Source organism: Gadus chalcogrammus, chromosome 20 (genome assembly GCF_026213295.1).
Source record: "Gadus chalcogrammus isolate NIFS_2021 chromosome 20, NIFS_Gcha_1.0, whole genome shotgun sequence".
Classification (NCBI taxonomy): domain Eukaryota; kingdom Metazoa; phylum Chordata; class Actinopteri; order Gadiformes; family Gadidae; genus Gadus; species Gadus chalcogrammus.
This window is the reverse complement of record NC_079431.1, coordinates 14,144,772-14,163,277: the sequence shown is the minus strand read 5'-3', so window position 1 is coordinate 14,163,277 and position 18,506 is coordinate 14,144,772. Positions and strand designations below refer to the sequence as shown.

General features: G+C 47.1%; 2 protein-coding genes across 2 annotated transcripts in view; both read left to right on the top strand.

Annotated features, from left to right (window-relative positions):
- Positions 1 to 1,511: 1,511 nt before the first annotated feature.
- On the top strand, positions 1,512 to 3,488 carry LOC130373527 (mid1-interacting protein 1-B-like). Its single transcript, XM_056580098.1, has 2 exons — positions 1,512 to 1,643; positions 1,760 to 3,488. The coding sequence occupies exon 2, from the start codon at positions 2,139 to 2,141 to the stop codon at positions 2,670 to 2,672; it is 534 nt and encodes a 177-aa protein (XP_056436073.1). The 5' UTR covers positions 1,512 to 1,643; positions 1,760 to 2,138; the 3' UTR covers positions 2,673 to 3,488.
- A 115-nt stretch (positions 3,489 to 3,603) lies between these two features.
- Positions 3,604 to 18,506, top strand: part of si:dkey-100n23.5 (cyclic AMP receptor 1) — a 21,816-nt gene continuing 6,913 nt past the window's right edge. Inside the window, exons 1-8 of the mRNA XM_056580421.1 lie at positions 3,604 to 4,352; positions 6,517 to 6,569; positions 6,938 to 6,992; positions 9,262 to 9,318; positions 9,480 to 9,540; positions 12,084 to 12,171; positions 17,253 to 17,342; positions 18,116 to 18,154. Of these exons, the coding sequence (XP_056436396.1) occupies positions 4,272 to 4,352; positions 6,517 to 6,569; positions 6,938 to 6,992; positions 9,262 to 9,318; positions 9,480 to 9,540; positions 12,084 to 12,171; positions 17,253 to 17,342; positions 18,116 to 18,154 (524 nt within the window). The 5' untranslated portion in view covers positions 3,604 to 4,271. The remainder of the gene's footprint in view (positions 4,353 to 6,516; positions 6,570 to 6,937; positions 6,993 to 9,261; positions 9,319 to 9,479; positions 9,541 to 12,083; positions 12,172 to 17,252; positions 17,343 to 18,115; positions 18,155 to 18,506) is intronic.

The window sequence follows — 18,506 nt, the reverse complement described above, 5'->3', positions numbered from 1 at the left end:
CACCAGCACGTCTCGCGGCCTGTGGGACGATGATGACATCAGGCGTAATCGTCAGATGCGTAGCTCCTTATATGATGGGCTGTCGAGAGACATTTCCCCAACAGATCCCGGGTTCCTTTGTCAAAACTGAGATGCCAAGAGTGTGTGCGTGCATGCATGTCTGTGCGTGTTAGGAAGGAGGGGGGGGGGGGGGGGGGGGGGGGGGTGGCTAGCGATGGACTCTCCCTGGAGAAAAAAACATTGAGTGTGTGTGTGTGAGTCTGTAAGAGGAGAAGAGGGGATGGGGGCAGGGGTCTTTGAAGAAGCGGGGGCCGTTTCTTCAAAAGGAGCGGGCCTCTTTTGGCCTCGCTGTTTTCGGCTGAAGGCATGGCGGTGGCCCAGGGCCCCCTCCCCTTGGGCTCCCCTCTCTCACTGAAACCAAGCTAACCCTGTCAGGGGCGAGCGGGGGAAAGTGAAACAGGGTTTGCAGCAAACCTGCCCTGTTAAGCGACATTGATTTCAAATAGTTTGGAGGTTATGCAAACGATGACGGATGGCCCAGAGGGAGTCACACAGAGCCAACGGACCCACCAAGCGAGTTTGGTGATCGGCAGGGACGCCATTCTCCTCATTCCTGTTCTTGTGAAACTTCTGAAACAGGGAGCATAAACAATGACTTCCGGTACACTGTGTCCTTGCATTTTTTTGAGGTGTTTGTATAGCTTGCACGGTTTCTGTCCGACACTCTCCAACTTTACTTTCAGCCGTCTTTCTGCCCTCTCTCTCTTTGTCTTCATGGTCTCACCACCATGGCTTCCCTATCAGACCCTCCCGTAAGCACCGCTCACAGCCCTGTTTCTTCACTCCAAGTTATTCTGTGGAGCAGGGAGCCTTTGCCTACCCCCTCTGCATGTTATCTGTTGCCCTGAAGACGAGTCAGAATGAGTGCTGACTGCATTGCGCTCAAGGTCTCGAAAACAAGTTAACTGAAATGTTCAAATGCCAGTTAGACGCAAACTAGTTGACCATGCAGCAATGACTGGTATTTGTTTACCAGTACATCCCCCCACCTATTTACAGGCAATGAGTGGGGTGTCCAATATCCTACAACATGCCCGTAACACATGTGTTATAACCAATATAAACCTAATTTTTTTAAACAATAACATCATATTTAGAAGCTCCCCAAACCATAGCTGTATATAACTGTAACAGTAACATTAACGATACAATTAGTTCACATCTCCATTGCACACCACCCTATACGCATATATTCATAAATCCCATATATTTCTAAATAAATGAATATGAACAAATACCGACAAACAGTACCCTGTACTTGGGTTGGGAGGTAAAGAACGTGGTTTCTGTCTTTGACAGCTGGCTCATAGAACCTGGATCGTCCTCATTGGTCAGAGCCTGGGTTTGTCCCGCCGCCGAGGCCTGCATGTGGCCATCTGATTTGCTGGACGAGACGTCTAAGCAGTGGGCCGATGGCTGGCTAATGAATATTCATGACTAGGCGCTCAGCTCAGAGGCCTCGCCCTATCTTGTTGGGTGGCTCATCGGATCAGAATGAGGAATGTGATGATGCAATTTCCATCAGTTTTGCTGTATTCCCTTTATTCTAGACAGGCTTACGCTGGGACCGACTAGAGAGTTTGGTAAGTTGTGAACAGTTGCAGAAAAGTCACAACAAGTGTTATTTTGGTAATTTATACATCGGATTGGACATGTTGTGTGTTGTCAACTGAGGCTATGCCGTTGTGTGCTATTTCAGGTCATCGCCACAGAGAAAGAAAACCTCGACAAACAGGTCTGGGGGACCGCCCTTCAACGAAACCCACGCTCAGCTATAAGAAGAGCCGTCGTACTTCCTGACTGGCAGAGAAAACGAGGGCACGAATAACCGCTAGTGAACCCAAAACAAAACAGCGCGGAACTATTAACTCCGCTCGCACGGAAAAATCACTTAGCAACCAATCTTTACAGCGGCGCTACGAGCCACAAGCCGCTTCTTTAAGCCGATTAGCAGAGAATTAGAGCAGCGCGAGCGCAGCGAAAACAAAAAAGAAAACATCACCCGGTGCATCAGACAAGGCAACCGGCGTCTTTGATCTCACTCGACTTCACCAAAGAGCAAGACACACTCTTCAACCATGCTGCAGTTGTCGTTGTCAGAGACCCCCACGCAGAAGAACTCCCTGTTCAACGCCATGAACCGCTTCATCGGAGCCGTCAACAACATGGACCAGACGGTCATGGTGCCCAGTCTGCTCCGGGACGTCCCTCTGGACGAGGACCGGGAGATGAGCGCCGCCCTCAAGACGGACATGGACGATGAGGGCGACATGTACAGCTACTACCAGCTGCTCAAGTCCATCCGCAGAGACATCGAGTGGGGCGTGAGGCGCGCCGCCGAGGAGGAGGAGAGGCGGATGGAGGGCATGGAGATCACTCGAGCGATCACCCGCGTGAACTCGACGACGTCGCTTGCATCCACGTCGTCGTCGTCGTTCACGTCATCGTCGTCCGAGGAGGAGGATGAGGAGGAAGAGGACCTGCAGAAGCAGTTCCAGTTCCACCTTACTGGGCTCCACGGAATACTGTCCAAGCTGACTGTGCAGGCCAACTCCCTGACCGACCGCTACCAGCAGGAGGTCGGTGTCGGTGTCGGAGGATGGGGGCACTAAACTCCAGCCAACAGCCAAGGATACTTCCTGTGGGACCTGGACGTTGTTTCCCCGAGTCATTGTTATGAGGAATCTATATGGCAAAGGGAACATTATAGCAGGTCATGTTGCAACTACTGATGAAATGTATTTATTTGAATGGTGGTAAAGCAGTCCTGTCTTTAGGCCTATGCGGTGTTGGTCTGCTCTTTGGTATACAATGGTGTGGATACTGGGAGAACAAAGAGTTGTGAACTTAATTCCCAGGTTTCATTACCTAATATGCACTAACGTTAAGGTGTTTGGCCTTTCACTTACCGCTAAACTACTTATGTATACATTCAACATTGTATAACATATAACCTCACATTGTATTCTGTTCTACTTATTTCAAACTCGTCTTTTTTTCGTAGTGAACTCAAAACAACCATGTGTAACACCCCACTGGGGTAGACTGATGAAGGACTTGGTTCCTCTGATGAAACCAATGATGTCAGTGTTTGATGGACATGTCCGAGTACAAAGTCACTACTTTCTAAATCAATGTATGTCTATAAATTGTGCCTGCGTGGAAGGAGGAAGATGCTGGCTTGCCGCCTATGATCTCCCGTTGGCCTGCATGATCAATGATCTGGAATTAACAGAATACTCTGTCTGCACAGAGAATAATGATGTTATCCATGAGATCTATTGTTGCCTTTTGCAATTACAAATGTATTATTTTGTTTTTTATTATTGGAAATGTGTTCAAATGTAATATAAGAAACAAAGCTGCTTGCTTATTTTGTACTCAAAGTATTTCTGAAATAAACCTTTTTTTAAAAGCCATTTTGAATATCTGTTGTTTCTCAAGATCAGCTTTAAGAATAGTAGACGGGTGTGCAGTAGTATAAACTCTTTCATATCATATATCATTTTAATTTCAAAGGAGAATAGGTAACAATTGGATCCCATGGGTCTATAGAAAATACGAACAGATAATGGAAGTTAAAGATATCTCTCCCTTGTCAAACAAGTTTTGTGACCTCAGAAGTGGTTAGTAGTGGGTGAATCATTGACTGACTGCAACAAAGGTAGGAACAATTCTTTATATGGCAGGTTGGCCTCCCGGTTGGATGATTTTTCCCAAACAATGAGGACATTTAATTAAGAGGTGGGTGCTTAGTCAGACCTGTAAATATGTGGTGGAATGCTGATAGACTTAACTCTTTTTGTTGAACTAATAGTCATTAACAAATTCCAAAAGTGTTAGTTTCCTGCACTATCCTAAGTAATAAATAGAAAGCACACACAACCTATTATCTAAAACACACGACACGGGGATTCTCAATCTCATGACCAACTGTAGTTCTCTAAACAAGTGATAGATCAACTAGTATTCTCTCAATAATACAGTCACCTAGATTAAGTCATTTGTTTTAAATATTAATTCAAAGTCCCTATCCAAAAGTCAGCAGCCAGATTAGTCAAATAGCATAGTTCTGGAAGGACAGACGGAACCGTTGTCGTTTCATATAAGCCTCCTTTCTGTCCCTCGCTGCGCACTGTAGAAGCAGGAAGAAGTGCTGTAACATTTTAAATACATTGCATTCCCGTCCTCTTTGAGATACAACTATTAGAATGGAGGCTGAAACTACAAAGTTGCTTAATAACGGCTCACGCTGCATATTTTTCAATACAGATTCAGACGACTATCGATGTGTAAGTAGCGGGAGAGCAGTTTTGTTGCTAAAGTTAGCCCTTCGGCTAGCAGAGATTTCTAGCATAGCTTGCCTGTTCAGTTCCAACGCCCTGACGAACTATTTATTTCCTGTTTAATTGATGGACAGATTCAATGAAGCCTATTCATCGGCATTGTTTGGCGTGGGCGTATGCTTTGCTGACAATCTGTCAGATATTTATGCAAAATAAAAAGTTTTGTTTACGTTGTTAGCGACGATAACGAATCAAAAACTAGTGCGGAACTAGCTGTTCATCCCTTGTCAGTGTCAACTTAACACAATGTTTAGTGGGGCCAGATCACAGCAATGTGCACAGAATTGTCAATTGTTGTGCACATTGCACAACAATGTTGTGCAATGTGGTTGTAAAAAATGTATATACCTGATAATTGCCTGCTTTGTTCACATGGATTGTAAAGAAAACCGGATTGATTATGTGTGACACAGAAAATAAATTGTCTGTGTTTGTGACTTGAGGCATAGAGGTTACATGTTTTATTCAGAATGCATACAAGTAAGGTTACCCAGTAAGGTTGTCCTGCCGAAACATATTAACTCGTCACACGACCAGATGACAACCAGTTTCTCAGACTGTGTGTGTGTGTGTGTGTGTGTGTGTGTGTGTGTGTGTGTGTGTGTGTGTGTGTGTGTGTGTCGTCTCCCGGTCCTGTGTTTCATTGCATTTAGTTATTGCATTAAGTTAATCGCAATGTATTAACTACTCAGATTTCTCTACCTGTAACTTCTAAAAACAAAAAGTGTGGGAAACTGAAATCAGTTAGGTTGCTGCTAAGCTGTTGGTCAGACGTGCAACATCAATCCATACAGATCAGCACTCTAATCATTAAAACATATTTAGAATTCATTTTAATTTCAAACCAACAATTTCATCAGCCACGGTGGCAGGTAGCCACTAACTTTCGGAAAAAGAACACTGCTTTAATGTAGGACCCTGATCCAATTCTTTGCTTATAACGCTGGATACTAGAGTAACCCTATTCAAGTCATCCAATTCTATGTAGTTTGTCGGTTATAATTTAAAAAAAAAAGCAATTCTTCTGTTGAATAAATTTGCCCAGTATAAGTCCTATGATCAAAAGAAAAAAAATGGTAATTGTCATTGTGTTTGGTTTCTGTTCATATCTTATTTTGTTCATAATTATTTTTTCTTGTTTTTTTATCTTGCCATGTTACCAAAAGACAAGAGAATAACTTAAACATTGTGTCCCAAGGTCTGAAAACAATTAAACAATGGTCATGTGTTTTATTTGTTCTGTTCTTTCACATATGGATTGAGCGGTATTGGTGGGTTGATAAGCTACAAGGAATATAGGCTTGCTGTCCAGAGTGTAGCACCAGTTACTTTTTAAAGTGGTTGCCTTTCCCAACTGTTCCTCGGATCACCCAGACCTGTACACACAAATACACTTGTATAAACTTACAAAAACAATCGCTGATCCTTCAGGGAGATAACTCCTGTCTGTGTGACATATAGCCTACTTATTTTAGACTGCCTGAACTTCACAACAACATAGTTAGAATTGCATGCAAGAAGCTGCAACGACAGACCCCTTAGTTTGGAATGAATCATATGGTTAAGAAATCAACCTGCTATACACCTTGCTCATCCTCCTTATTCTCTCTCTCTCTGTCCTTCATTTTCACTTGCTAGGAAGGGTTACTATGTGTCACTTTGTGGTTCTATGCAAAGCATCCAAAATAACCGGCTTTTGCAAATCTTCACTAGGCACCTTGTAACTGATGTGTAATTAAACTTGCCTCACTGTTAAAATATGTCAACATCATTCCTCTAGATCTTTTTCAGAAAGGCCTAGAGCTATCCACAGCCAAACCAAACCGTTTTTAAGGGATGGTTGGCCAGGCCTAGAAGTTATTTTTTAAGGGATTATTGACTGTGGAAATATTTACACATTATTTACCTCTGGATGAATCAGTCTCGGGGGCCCATCTTTCACAAAATAGCCTCAAAGAAGTTTGGAAGACGTTTACACTAGTGAACAAAGCATTTCTCGTCCTGTGATCAGTCTAGGAGACATTCCCATGATCCTAGATTGTTAATTATATACCTGCCACAACACCTGGTCCTATGGTAGAGGCTAATCTTTTGTTTGTCTGGTTTGCAGGTGGTGATTTTAACGGTGAAGCGAGCAACGGGCACCTTCTCATTAGTTGGATGGTGGGTATACAGGCACACAATGTAGTTCAAATGCTAAATTAGCTGCTGAATATTTCAAATTCTTCTTCATTGAACTATTTGGAGTTTGGCCTTCAATAGTGTATGACAAATATAATTAATATTATTCAAACAATGTTTAACCATCACAATGTTCCCTCTTAGAGACCCATAGTTTTGGTATTGCTTAAAAAACAGTTGCAAAGTATGAATTCATTGATCTCCACTCTATTTATGTGTTATTACTTGGGTTGTTTTAGTGTAGGTTAACGTCACGTGTTAAAAACGAAGCCATCCTGGCATTTAAACAGACCTGTTGCTCTTTCTGTGTGTGTGTCTCTGCCTGCAACTCTGTCTCTCTGATTTTCTAGCTTTTTCATGCTGTTTGTCATCTGGTTGCTGCGCAGGTATCAGTCTTTGGCTCAGGTAAATCATAGGATTTATTTATACGTACCAATTTCAAAGGCATTGTGTGGGTGTGTGGGTTCATGTGTGCTTGAATGTGTTTTTCCTGCTTCAGTGCCATAAGGAATCTGCTCAATTAGCCACGACAAATCAAGGCGTAATGGAACACAATTAAGAATGCACAGATTAATCAATCAGGTAGTTAATTGACTCCTGGCCTGTCTTTGAAAATCAGCGCTGTCTTTTGTTTCCCCACCATGTTATTAAGATGTTATTTTGTTCTTGGCCACACACATGTATCTTTATTAGTTAATCATTCCTCCTCATGCCATTCCAATGCTTCCTTTATCCAGTGTAATTCAACTGAGAAAGAGCAGTTTTGGCCAATCAGCATTTTCGATTAGAGGTGCACATGAGTGGAACACAATACCATCTTACATTAGAGACATGCAAACATATTGCACATTCACATTGAATCGAAAGAAGTGGCTAATCGTAACCAGACCTGTCATCATTGAACAAATTATACGCATTACCACACTGCCAACTACTCTACTTATCTGTTTTATCTGTTGACTGTCATATGTTTACCCTGCCTTCCCGAAACTGCTTGGCTTTATTTTATTTTATTCTGGTTTCTTAATTTTGTTAATTTTTTTTCCATTTGTTTTTTATACCTTTAGTTTATGTTTTATGTGTTTTATGTCCATTTGTTTGTTATACCTTAAGTAAATGTTTTATATGTAATGGGTCATTTTATCTGTTGACTTATAAAGAGATGTGTGTATAGTTCTTTTAATTCTTGTGTGTATAATTATTTTTTATTTCTTGTGTGTGTATAGTTCATTTATTGTGCATCTGGCCTGTTAACATCGGCCCATGGACAATGGATGCAAAATATACATTTTGGCAAATTCTGGCACATCGACCTTCTCATGTTTATCAATCCACAATGTCTAAATAAACCTTAAATAATAAAAAATAAATAAGTAAATATTGTAGGTTAATTTAGTTAAATTCTTCTAAGGTCTTTCTACTTATGCAGATGAGTGTGTGTGTGTGTGTGTGTGTGTGTGTGTGTGTGTGTGTGTGTGTGTGTGTGTGTGTGTGTGTGTGTGTTTGAAGCGTGTCCAGCCGGTCTGTCAGGTTGGGCGGAGTTCGGCGTTATCCTCCTAATCTGAAGTAAATGACAGCTTAGTGCGCCGCTCTGACGGATCCTATTACCCGCCGGCCGCAGCCCTCCTTCACCGCCGGGGTGCAGGCACGGCTGCCTCGCTCGCTCCTCCTCCTCCTCCCCTTCCCATAGCCCCCCCCCCCCCCCCTCCCTCACCTACGTCCCTTTGGAAAGGTTATCCATCACTCGATAGTCTTTAGAGCTCCCCTCTCCGCCTCCTTCCTCCCCTCACTCTCCTGCCCTCTCCTTTGCTCCTTCCCCCCCCCCCCCCCCCCCCCCAGCCTCGGCGGGGTTGTTGGGACACAGATCGATCAAGGCCAGTCCTGTGTGTGTGTGTGTGTGTGTGTGTGTGTGTGTGTGTGTGTGTGTGTGTGTGTGTGTGTGTGTGTGTGTGTGTGTGTGTGTGTGTGTGTGTGTGTGTGTGGCGAATGTGTGTACCCCCATCACTCTATCGCTCTCTGGCCGAACGAGAGCCTCTGTGGGCAGATTTCTGCAAACCAAATACCATCTCCCTCCATACTCCTCAGGTGACCCACTAGCTTATCGATTTCTACCCAAAATGAGGTTTCATTGCAAAAGTAAAAAGGGAGTTCAAAATAAAACAGCAGCCATGAATTGAAGTGTTTCGCAGGGTTCGGTCGGTCTTTATCGTGGGGAAGGCTTGTCTCCAGGCCATTTATATTGGCTGGAGATGCATGTGTATGGGTGTGTAATATGTGTGTGTTGCACGTCCTCTCACACTATAATCTACAGGGTTTCATGGAATTGCCCATCACAATTATCAGTTATTTTATGCCTCCTTTCTGCTCTCCTCCCCTCCCACTCTCTTTCTCTTTCGCTTTCCGTGTCTCCTTTGCTCTTTCCCTTTCCCTTTCCTCTATCTAATTTCTTTATTGAATTCCCCCGAAATGTTGCCTTCTCTGTGCTCCTGCAAACACACACACACACACACACACACACACACACACACACACACACACACACACACACACACACACACACACACACACACACACACACACACACACACCGAAAATCTCTATCTCACTCTTTCTCTCTACCTCCCTCCCTCTCTCTCTCTGTCTCTCTCTCTCTCCCCCCCTCCCCCCCATGCAGAAGATGATTCTTAGCCTGACAGTAGCAGCCTTCTTTGACAGCGCAGCATATGTCATGGTGAGTCACTCCTGTCTGATTCCACGCACAAATCACAGTCACGGACTCACACCCCCATCCTCCACACATATAAACACATACTCCCATAGAATTGCGTTTATAGTTGGGGACATGGGAAAAATCTACCCAATGCTCTCTCTTTTTGCCTTCTTTCTTCCCAGGGTGAGTCCCATCCGGAAGGCTTTCTGTGCGCTTTTCAGGGGCTGTGGCTCACTTACTTTGGTAAGATAAGATGTAAACACGCACGCACGCACGCACACACACACACCCCCACACACACACACACACACACACACACACATACACACACACGTCATACACAGACATGCACACGCAGACACACATCCACAAACATGCCAACATGACACTCTGCTCCCCAGCCAAAGACAGCCGGGCCATGCTCTAGGAAATGGTTGTCATTAGGCCAGCTCCGTTGCGTTTTTTAGCGCTCTTAGCCCCTGTTACCCCTGACGCGCCCAAGCAAGCAAGCCTCGTTAGACGGTCGCTAATGAGACAGTGACACGGAGCTGTATGTGTGGACAAACAAGGGCCCCTGCACTCACCTACACGCGCAACACTCTGGATTCCTGGATTTGTGTGTATGTCTGTCATCCAATGTCAGGATTAAGCTCCCCACCTGCTCTAGCCAAGGTTACTCCCCTCGCAATTTATCTGGTAACACAAATCAGTGGTTTGTGTAATAGCACGTCACGCGACACTGTGACAATCTGATGCGCAAAGTAATCGTTGTGTAAGTCGTTAAAGCTGCGCCAATCACAAACGTTTCCTATTGACAAATCGGCAGAATAATGTGTGCCACCCAAAAGCTGTCACAAATGTTCTCCTGGGGCTCTGTTTGAGGAAATGGAGTGCTTCCAGTTTCTCCGCCCTGTCTTGTAACCAGCCGAGTTACAGCATGGTCGCATGTCGCCATATGTTACCAAGAGCGCAGCGTTCAAGCTGTGTTGTGCAACAGGGTGGCGACCATCGTTTTTGTTTGTTTGCCAGACTCCTTCAGAGCAAAGCCTTGCAGCCCTACAGCCGTCAGACAATTCATGCCGTCTTAATTTATTCTACACGGGATGCTTCAGTGCAGTATGCCTATATAATAATTTCACAGCAATGCAAAGAAATGTAACTTATTTGGACATTTTGACACACATCGGTCGATAACCTAGCTTGGTGATCGGACTGTTTTTTTACCAGTGCTTGGGAATATAAACCCTTACAAATGGTTCAGAAATGCCACAGTTGATGCAACGCCAGGGTGTTGGTACACGGGTCGGGATCATGAACTTTGTATTCCGTATTGAACGAGATGGCGTCAGACAGCTGCCATTCATCCAGGCCATCCATTCTTTGATGAGCACATTTGCCCTTCGAAAAATGCCAACTATTGACGGTTTCGGTGTGAAGAGGCTCTTGAGTGAAATCTGTAAAGCAAGATTCGCAGTGAGGTTTCAAGGATGAAACATGCCAGCGTTAATTTTGAGCTTGCCCTCGGCCTCTGTGGCTCTGGGGCGAATGCACATATGACATTTGACCATTCATTTTCTTTTAAAACTTAGACAATGCGCACACACTGACCCACCCACCCATCTTGACCTGCGATCCATGCAGGAGACTTGATGCAGTCAAGACCAGCCTATAGCGTTGCATCATATGCTCTTGAAAGCCCCCGGCTGCTGGTGGGTTACATCATGTGACGTTCAGAGCAAAATTGCAAAAAAAATAAATCTGCCCCTGCATAATATACCTAGTGTACAGCGCGTGTGTGTGCGCGTGCGTGCGTGTGGGGGGGGGGTATGTTGTGTATGTGGTTCTGCAAATCCATCAATCTGACGGCTGGCCCTGCCTGTCATGTCAAATACTATAGATAGACAGTGTCTCTCTCTCAAACAGCCGCACACACACAAAGACACACACACACACACACACACACACACACACACACACACACACACACACACACACACACACACACACACACACACACACACACACACACACACACACACACACACACACACACACATGCACACACGCACACAGACAGGCGCACACAAACGATAAAGGAATAGCAGAAAGTGAGTGGATGCAGAATAAGGGGAATAGGGAAGCAGACTATGGAGCGTCTCCCGTCTCTGTGGCTCACCATGTTTTCATCCCCTCGTCTCCCTGCTGACTACACCTCTCCTTCGCTCCTCTCTTCCTGTCTTTTGCAGCACTTCACCATGCGCGCCTCTCTCTCTCTCTCTTTCTCTTTCTCTTTCTCTCGCTCTCTCTCTCTCTCTCTCTCTCTCTCTCTCTCTCTCTCTCTCTCTCTCTCTCTCTCTCTCTCTCTCACATGCTCTCTCTGCCTTTCTCTTTTTGGCTCCACCCCCAGCGTTGTGTTATCTCGTCCTGTTTCTCCATAGTTCATCATTATCTCTCTCTCCCCGCTCCCCCTCTCATCCATCACCATCAGCCACAAGTTTCCCTCATATTACTGCTGAATGGGCCTTCATTTATCATACAAGTAGAATGCATATGTGTGCACACTTGCACACACACACACAAATGCACGCACACACACACACACACCCACACAAGCCTGGAGGTTGGTGTTGTGCAGCTGGGTGGGTATGTTGCATTGTGACCTTCCTTTGTTTTCTCTCTCTCTCTCTCTCTCTCTCTCTCTCTCTCTCTCTCTCTCTCTCTCTCTCTCTCTCTCTCTCTCTCTCTCTCTTCCCCCCCCCCCCCCTCCGCCCTCTCCTTCCCCACAGACTGGTGTGCCCTGGCCTGGGTCTGCCTCATCACATTTAACCTCTACCTCAACCTGGTCAGAGAGATCAGCACCAGCAGATATGAGACGTGAGTGGTGGTCTGGAAGGGGGGGGAGAAAGGGGGGCTGGGGGGGAGGGTACAGAGGGGACCGCTCTTTTTGAATTAACAGCCAGTGACTGTCCTTGTCGGCCGCCTAGGGTCTTTCCTGCTAACTCTCTCTCTCTCTTTGTGTGTGCGTGTGTGTGTGTATCCGTGGACCACACATTTGTAAATCATCAGTGTGTGTGTGCGTGCGTGCGTGCATGCATACGTTTGTGTGTGTGTTGTGTTGGGAGCGGCGTGTTGGGTCTCTCCCTCGAGCATCAGCAACCCCCCCCCCCCCTTCTCCTGTTCCAGACAGACGACGCTCTAATTGAAAAGGGAGAGAGCGGCAGCCTTTGAATGTGTGTGATTGTGTGTGTGTGTGTGTGTGTGCGTGTGTGTGTGTGTGTTCGCACGTGTGTGTGCGGCCGTTCGCTCGTCTTCGCACTTCACAGCTTTCTGTTTCTGTCGCTCAAACTCCCACGAGCACCCTCAAGTGTAAGTGTGAATGTGTGTGTGTTTGTGTGTCCTTCCGTGTGTCTGTGCGTGTGCGTGCATGTTTCACTACATTTTTATTTATTTTTGGCGTGGAGAGCCTTTGACACGGACACGGAACGGTAAATTGCTTCAGGTACGTGCAGGTAGGGGGGGGGAATTAGGGCAGTTTTTATGCGTGACTCAGTTTGCATAGTTAATCGTGTTCCTCGTATATCCTGCATACTTGATGAGGCTTCCTTGCGTGTTTTTTTGCGTTCTTGCATGTGTGAGTGCGTGAGTTCGTGCTTGTGTGCGTGTGTGTGTGTGTGCATGAGGGGCTTGCCACCTCCCCCCATCACACACATGGGAGCTCCTCATATTGATTAGTAATAAAGCAGACAATATAATGGGTTGTATAACTCATTGACCGTGTGTTTGTGTGTGTGTGTGTGGGGAAGGGGGTTTACGGCATGGTTGACAGCTTGGGGGGGACGGAACTGAACCACTCATACCTCCGGTGTCCTGTCACAGCCTTCATCAACTCTGTGTGTGTGTTTCTGTGTGTTTCTGTGCATGTACATGCACATTTAATATACAATGGGTCCGGGAGAGTGCGTGTGAGTGTTTGTGTTGCATTTTGCATGCGTGTGTGCCTGTGTGTGTGTGTGTGTGTGTGTGTGTGTGTGTGTGTGTGGTTATGATTGCATGCCTTGTGTGTGTGTGTGTGTGTTTGTGTGTCTGTGTGTGTGCTGTGGGTGGATGTGTTTGCTACGGGCTCGAAAAAAAAACAAGTAGAGGAAAAATGGGGGGAAAAAAGCCAGGCAGCACTCTAATAGATTGGAGCTTAGCAAGAGGAGAGCGCCAGGGGACTACACACACACACACACACTCAAGCAGACGCACACATACACACACACCCAGCCACACACACACACACACACACACACACACACACACACACACACACACACACACACACACACACACACACACACACACACACACATACACATAGACAGATTCACGTTGGCTACCTACCTGTGTGTGTGTGTGTGTGTGTGTGTGTGTGTGTGTGTGTGTGTGTGTGTGTGTGTGTGTGTGTGGGGCTGCTTCTGGGGTTCAGGTCTGAGCTATGTGTTTATGCAGAAGGAGCGCGACTTGCGTTTGGCATCCTCAACATGCATGCACAATTACCTGCTGCAGCCACCCAAACCCCCTCCCACACACACACTCACCGCGCACCTTCAACATGCACACACGCAGACACACACATACATACTCCCAAACACATCCCTTCCCACACACACACACACACACACACAGCGCAAACCTTCAACGTGCACACACGCAGACGCACTCCACGGACTCAGCACCATGAACGCACCCAGCCCCACACACACACACACAGAAGCACACACACACACACACACACACACACACACACACACACACACACACACACACACACTGGAAGACGCACTTTGAAGGCGTAGGCTGATGGTTTATGAATGAACAAATCGCCGGAGGAAGCGGAGACCGGGATGGATGAGCGTGCGGAGCGCAGGCAGCGGGGAGAGGTGGAGGGGGGCATGGGGCGGGGGGGTTCTGTGGCGGGAAGCACATTACACACGCGGCGTGCGGTGCAGAGAGGACACAGAGATAGAAATGAAATGGGGGGTTGAGAGGGGAGGCAATGAATTCAGCTGTGGAGAAAAAAGGAGAATAGATCGAGCCTTGAGAGAGAGGGGGGCGAGAGAGAGAGAGGGGGGCGAGATAGAGAACTATATAAGCCTCTGTGAGTGGATGTGTGTGTGTGTGTGTGTGTGTGTGTGTGTGTGTGTGTGTGTGTGTGTGTGTGTGTGTGTGTGTGTGTGTGTGTGTGTGTGTGTGTGTGTGTGTGTGTGTGTGTGTGTGTGGGGGTCCTGCTGTGCTTCATTAAGGCCATGTTGTGCTGAGCTCCGGACCTCGTCATCTTCCCCTCACCGCTCCACCACTCCGCAGACTGCTGTATGTGTCTGTGTGTGCGTGTGTGTGTGTGTGTGTGTGTGTGTGTGTGTGTGTGTGTGTGTGTGTGTGTGTGTGTGTGTGTGTGTGTGAGCTCGAGCTTGTGTTTGTTTGTGTGTGTGTGTGTGTATGTGCTTAAGCCTGTGTGTATGCATGTGTTTGTCTTTGTGAGTGTGTGTGTGTGTTTGTTATTTTGTGTGTGGTGTTAGAGCCTGTATATTTGTGTGTTTGTGTGTGTGCTTAAGCCTGTGTGTGTGTGTGTGGGTGTGTGTGTGTTTGTGTCTGTGTGTGGGTGTGTGTGTTTGCACCCGCGCTTGAGCCTGTGTGTGTGCTGGAGCCTGTGTTTGTGTGTGTGTGTGTCTCAACAATCGATTTCCTGACAAGCCTCCTCCCCTTGTCGGCAAGCCGCAGATTGGCAGCGCTGATTTCACCATTTGTATCCTCTGGTCTCTCTCTCTTTCACTCTCTCTTTCGCTCTCTCCCGCACTCTCTCCCGCTCTCTCTCTCTCTCTCTCTCTCTCTCTCTCTCTCTCTCTCTCTCCTACATCTGCGTCGTTCCTTTGGATATCTCTCTCTTTCTTTCTGTCTCTTTGCCCAACCCACTCTCTCTCTCCCTGTGTCCATTCATTCGTATAGTCTCTCTCCCACCAGCTTTCCGTTCTATTTCCAACCACTCCACAGCGTTGTCTCTCACCTCCCACACATTATCACACTTCTGTCCATCAGCGAGGCAGACGGAGAGAGAGACAGCGAGAGGAAGCGAGAGAGATACAGACAGCGGGGAAGAGACAGAGAGAGAGTGTGGGAGAGAGAGAGAGAGAGAAAGACAGAATCAGAAATACGATACCCCTCGGAGTAGGAGAGAGCGAGCGGGTGTGTCTGTGTGTGTGTGTGGAGGGCGATCGAGTGTGTGTCAGCGGCTCGTCTGTCGCTCGATTGACCGCACTTGGAAGCAGTCAGGGCAGGACTTCCACTCTATTGACCGGGGGGCCGTGGCTCGCTCTATCAAGTATTGACGCGCCCACACCCCGGGACCCCGGAGCACCTCATCTGCACACACGCACGCAAACACGCACGACCACACGCAGACACGCAGACACAAGCGCACAAAACACAGGCGCGCACGTACGCAAACACACAGACACACACACACACACACGCACGCACGCACGCACACACGCACTCACACGCACTCCCATTCACACGCACTCACACACAGCCGCAGATATGCACACACATGGGCACACTCAACATAACATAAAGCCACAGACAAATGCACGCACACACACACACACACACACACACACACACACACACACACACACACACACACACACACACACACACACACACACACACACACACACACACACACACACACACACACACACACACAAACACACAGCCGCAGACACGTGCACACTCAACATAATGTACAGCCACAGACAAACGCACACCGATAGCATAAATAACATACACTGCTGCTCACACACACAACCACAGATACACACAGCCGCAGACTAGCAGACACACACTCAAACATATGTGCCAACACACTAACACTATACACAAGTTAACATATACACTATTGCACACACACTCACACATGTGCAGACACTCACACAGACACACATACTCACATAACATACACCACCGCAGCACGAGCACCAGCACACACACCAGCACACACACGCACAGCCTCAGTCTCAGGCACACATGTGCTCATTTGAACAGTCAGACACATAAACACACAGACATCCAAAGACACACGCACAGACTCGCTGGCAGTTTCAGATGTGTTGTGATGTTCCATTATTTCCAGCTGTGTGTTTGAAGGGGGGGGGGGGGGGGCATGTTTTGATCAAATTAATTGGTATTCCTCCTGAAATAGAAATAGACACAATATATATTTAGGATAAAATATGTGTTGGAGTTGACATGCCGCGATTGTGTTTTTCAGTTTCTTTTAGGTACAGATTTACTTGTTATTAATTCTATATGAGTACTGTATAAATGCGCTACTTTGCCTTTAAATTGTGATTCTCCAACCAGGAGTAAGACAAAGTGCTTTATTAAGTAAAAGACAATGGACCCAACGCAACATGTCCCCACATATTTGACATCTATTGCATAATACTGGACTCCCACCGCTCACTACAGCGGCCCGGTCTCCACGGCCAAATAATATGCTTTGAGTTCTAGGGCAGATCACTTTTAGTGCGCTCTGCGCGGTTTGGATTAGCACACGGCTCATTCAATCATTTTAACGGGCCCTGCTTACGCCACCCTCCCTCAGATCAGAGCGATGTAATTAGGATTGAAATTACCCAGGCCAACTGGAAGTCTACTTTTATGGGCATCTGTCTGAGCCCCAAAACCAGTCTGGGCGGATTCCGCTCTGAGACGGAGAGGACTCGGTCACGGAATATAGATTTTTACTTTGCTTAGAAGTACATGCAGATCTGGGCCTTCACTGAAGTAGTAATGAATCTCCTTTCTTTCTTTTGTGTCTTTCTTTCATCCTTTCTCTTTTCCCTTCTTCCCTTTATTTATTTACTTTTTTCTTGTGTGTCTGTGTGTGTGTGTGTGCGTCTCACTGAGCGCAGATTGTACCATGTGACCGCCTGGGGGCTGCCTCTCATCATGGCTGTCCTGCCCTTGCTGAAGGGCTGCTACGGTCCGGCGGGAGCCTGGTGGTACGTACAAACCGACAACCTCTACCGTGCCTGTCCATAGTCAGTAACGAAGCAACGTTCCTTCCCTCCAATTAGAGGTGATGAAACAATAAGTAAAGAAATAATAATAATCAAATTTTCTGTGCCCCCTGTGCTCTTTGAATGTGATTTTTTTCCTTTACCCGATGCAGTGTTCCAAAATAGCCAATTACTGATCCATCCCTGGGCAGCGGGAGAAACTCTGCCATTAAAAACAGTGCGGGGGGTGGGAAGGGGGGGGGGGGGTTTGTGTTTGCGAGGCAGCTCAGACGGAGAGGAGGAGCGGGGAGGAGCGGGGAGGAGGGGGGAGGGGGCGGTCAGAGGGAGGGAGGGAGGAAGCGGTGCAAAGCAAATTGGGACAGAGCCTTAATCTCTGGGCTCCGTTCCCTTCCCGCTCTCCCTGCTTATTAATAGCTGCAGCTGCACGTCGTTTCCCCCCTCTCTCTCTCTCTCTCTCTCTCTCTCTCTCTCTCTCTCTCTCTCTCTCTCTCTCTCTCTCTCTCTCTCTCTCTCTCTCTCTCTCTCTCTCTCTCTCTCTCTCCCTCGTTTTTTCTCTCTCTCTCTCCCTCCCTCCCTCTCTCACCTTTTCCATCTCTGTTGCTCTCTCTCTCCCTCCATCTCTCTTGCTTCTTTTCCAGCTCTTGCTCTTTTTCTCTTTCCACTCTTTATTTTACTCACACCATTTTTCTCCCTCTATCTCTCCCTTTCTTTCTCTGACTCTCTCTCTCTCTCTCTTTCTCTCTCTCTCCCCCCAGCTGGATCACAGACAATCACGTAGCCTGGAGATTTGGGATGTAAGTAGAACCTTTCAGCCCCGCCGTCAACCCCCCCGCCCCTGCCCTAACGCACGCACACACACACACACACACACACACACACACACACACACACACACACACACACACACACACACACACACACACACACACACACACACACACACACACACACACACACACACACACACACACACACATTCCCTCCTCCCCAGAGGGAGAGAAGCGCGGTAGGGGGTGGAGGAGGAGCGGGGGGAGGTAGGTCCCTGTGGAGAGAGGGGTGAAGGGGTTGTGTGTCAGGGGAGCATGTGGCGCTCACCCTCCCCCCTGCTGGGGCCAAGATGTCTCTCTGTGTGTGTGCGCGGGCGTG

What these genes read in the sequence shown, in the direction of transcription:
- LOC130373527 (XM_056580098.1), top strand. Translation starts at nt 2,139, where the DNA reads ATGCTGCAGTTGTCGTTGTCAGAGACCCCCACGCAGAAGAACTCCCTG.